At 41.4% G+C, this 3,049-nt stretch overlaps 1 protein-coding gene across 1 annotated transcript; it reads left to right on the plus strand.

Annotated features, from left to right (window-relative positions):
• Positions 1-312: 312 nt before the first annotated feature.
• On the plus strand, positions 313-1,978 carry si:ch211-198c19.1 (uncharacterized protein LOC100151013 homolog). Its single transcript, XM_061049658.1, has 2 exons — positions 313-472; positions 562-1,978. Exon 2 carries the CDS (start codon positions 571-573, stop codon positions 1,087-1,089), a length of 519 nt encoding a protein of 172 aa, XP_060905641.1. The 5' UTR covers positions 313-472; positions 562-570; the 3' UTR covers positions 1,090-1,978.
• Positions 1,979-3,049: the final 1,071 nt, after the last annotated feature.

A 3,049-nucleotide genomic window follows, 5' to 3' on the forward strand; every position in this document is an offset into this window, starting at 1 on the left:
CAGGACAGTGAGTCACACATCAGGGGGAGGGAGCGCTAGGAAAGGAGCCACAGGTCGGATTTGAACCTGGGCCGCCCGCTTTCAAGGACTTCAGCCTCTGTACTGTACATGGGGCGCATTCACTAAAACCAATAGGCTGCCGACGCCCCTTAACTCAACTTCCGGCAGACCCCAGCTGTGCAGCATCAAGAGCACTTCCTCTTTCATGATAAACAGAGAGTGAAGAAAGCTTAATCTTGGATCAAATATAACAAGTGTTGCTGCTTTCATCCTACTCACACACACCGAACACACACACACACACACACACACACACACACACACACACACACACACACACACACAGAAATAGAAGTCGAGCACACAGGGCTCATTGGGTTTGTCATCCGCAGCAGGAGGTGAAAGACTCACGTTGCAGTTGAAAGAACCTTTTGTGTCAGAAATATTTACTTCTTGTATTTCCAACAAAGAGGTAAGCTGTGCTACATTTACATTGTAACATATTTACTGGTATGCCAATTAGTAATTTTTTTTAAATGGATTTTCTCGCCATGGCAACAGGCTAAAAGGATGAAGTTTCTGTTCCATGGCTCGTTGGTGTTGGCGGTGATCCTGACTGCAGCGCTAAAGACCCTCGATTCAGACCAGGAGCTGCAGGACAGCGGGTTCGGTCAACCGCCGCCTCGCCACGGCCTCAAGCTGCTGGTGTGGTACGTCCAAGACTGCCTGGACAACAACATGGTGGCCTTGTGCGATCCCCTCAAAGGAGAGTACGGCTTTCACAAGTTTTTTAATAAAGGGCCCCTGCTTCCACAGATTCGGGACAAAAGGCAGTACACGTACTACACCATCGGAAACCTTAACGCTCCTCATGCCAAGGATCTGCCGTATGACGTCAGGAGGTACTACGACCGAAAGGACCCTGAAAGCAACATGGACAGAGTCTTGGTGAGGTACAACAACAACAACAGACGCATCGAGGAGATCTACGCATCTGCACATTACGACCCCACAGAGACGTACAAAATTGGCCCCAATCTTCTTGCCGCTCTCCGGAGGCAGACAGACCTCATTAGCATAGAAATGTGATGTTCTCCCGATGCAGAATCTCTCTCTGTGACATCTTTAATAGCTCTTTTATTCTTACAGAAAAATCCTGATGGAGTCTCCGACATTTCCTTAAACAATCTTGATTGACATTTTTCATTGCCGTGTGTCTTTGTAAAAGGAATGTGGGGTGTGGGGGGGGGGGGGGGAGAGTGCCGTACTACTTAGCTTTTTCAAAGACTTGAGTGAGGAAAGTTTGAGTAAGAGGGTTTGCATTAGTCTGCTAACTTTTCACTCTCCATGCACCTTGGGTAGTTGGTGAAGTTGTGCAAGAAAAGCCGACTCTTTTTTCAGATGTGCTGCTTCAGAATTGTTTTTCCTTGATAAATGATGTTTGTGTTGTGTGCATGTGTTTGTGTTTGGGGCGGTGTGTGGAGGAATTACTGTTTCCTTATTTCACTTCAAAGACTGATTTGCAAAAAAAGTTTCAGAACCAAAGCCTCAAAGTAAAGAAACGATCACATTTTGACCATATACGGAATCGTCATACTACCAAACCAAAATATTTAAAAACTGGAAATATTATACATCAATACTGAAAACCATCCGAATACATGTGGATGTTTTACAACCTATCCTAAAAAGATTTGATGTTGTGCAAAATGTCAATAATGGCTGAAACTGAGGTAAGTCTGTGAGCATCGACTGTTTCCTCTTTTAACCCTAATTTGACTGTTAAGTTTCTTTGAATTGAGTTTATAATGTCTGTGTTTGTATAGTATCACTATTTCTGTATTTCTTTAAGTCTAATTCTTCTGTTTTAATCCTTAAAGCCGGGGTTACAAATTCAATACTCTATACTTTGTATTTTACATATGAAGCAAAGCTCATTGAATGTGTCCCTGTTAAATAAAGTAAATAAAAACAGTGACATTGAGACGCCATGTTTCATTGAAAAAGAAGTTGTTGATATGACAGCATATTGTGCTTCAAAACCTGTACATGGTTCAGGATTTACAAATGTGCAGGTTACCATGATGCACCCCCACACCATCACGGATGCCGGCTTTTGCACTGTTTGCTAATAACAAGCCAGACAGTCCTTCTCCTCTTCAGCCCAAAGAATAGGCTTTCCAGGATTTCCAAAAGAAAGTTACATTTTGACATGTCAGACCCGAGGACAGTTTTCCACTTTGCCTCGGCCCGTTTTAAATGACCCCTGTATATAGTTTATATACAGTTTCCTCTTTGCATGGATGAGTTTCAGCTTTATTTTTGTGAATGCAGTGATGTGTCCACAGACAATGTCATTTTGGAAGTGTTCCTGAGCCTGCAATGATGTCCTCTACAGACCCCTGTCTGTTTTAATGAACATCAAAGCCATCCAATAATGATTTTTGATTTTCTTCTTCAGATTTTCTGAATCTTTTAAATAATATTATCTACTGTAGATGTAGATGACAATCTCCACAGATTATTTGCAGTTAATATAATAGTTAATATGTTGCACTATTTGCTGGAGCAGTCTTTAAAAGAGTGGTTACATGAGTTTGGACATGTTTTCTTTTTGCTATTTTCAATCAAATGGGGTTTCAATGCAAAGCACATTTATGTGATCCGTTGCCCCATAGCACCATGGGGCCATTTTTGACCCTGGAGGACAATTAATAAATTTTTATTAAGCACTCATACTTCAATGTAAGTATTGATCATGAAGGGTATAAGTAGTGTGCGTAGTATCCATGCATGTTATTTTGTAGGAAATTAAATGAAAGAAACCTGAGGACAACATTAAGGTTAATGTAAGGAGCATAAATAGACGCTCTACCACACAAATTGTGAGTATATGCAGTCAGTTAGAGGGATACTTCACCCGTTGAAACATGAATCTGTATTGACATTGGGTCATATACAGTATGTAGTAGAAATGTGAAATCAATCTTGAAGTTGGTGCCTTCTTGACCGAGAAAAGGCAGAAAGTGTATTTTTGGCTCATGTGGAT

This window comes from Labrus mixtus, chromosome 11 (assembly GCF_963584025.1).
Source record: "Labrus mixtus chromosome 11, fLabMix1.1, whole genome shotgun sequence".
NCBI lineage: Eukaryota > Metazoa > Chordata > Actinopteri > Labriformes > Labridae > Labrus > Labrus mixtus.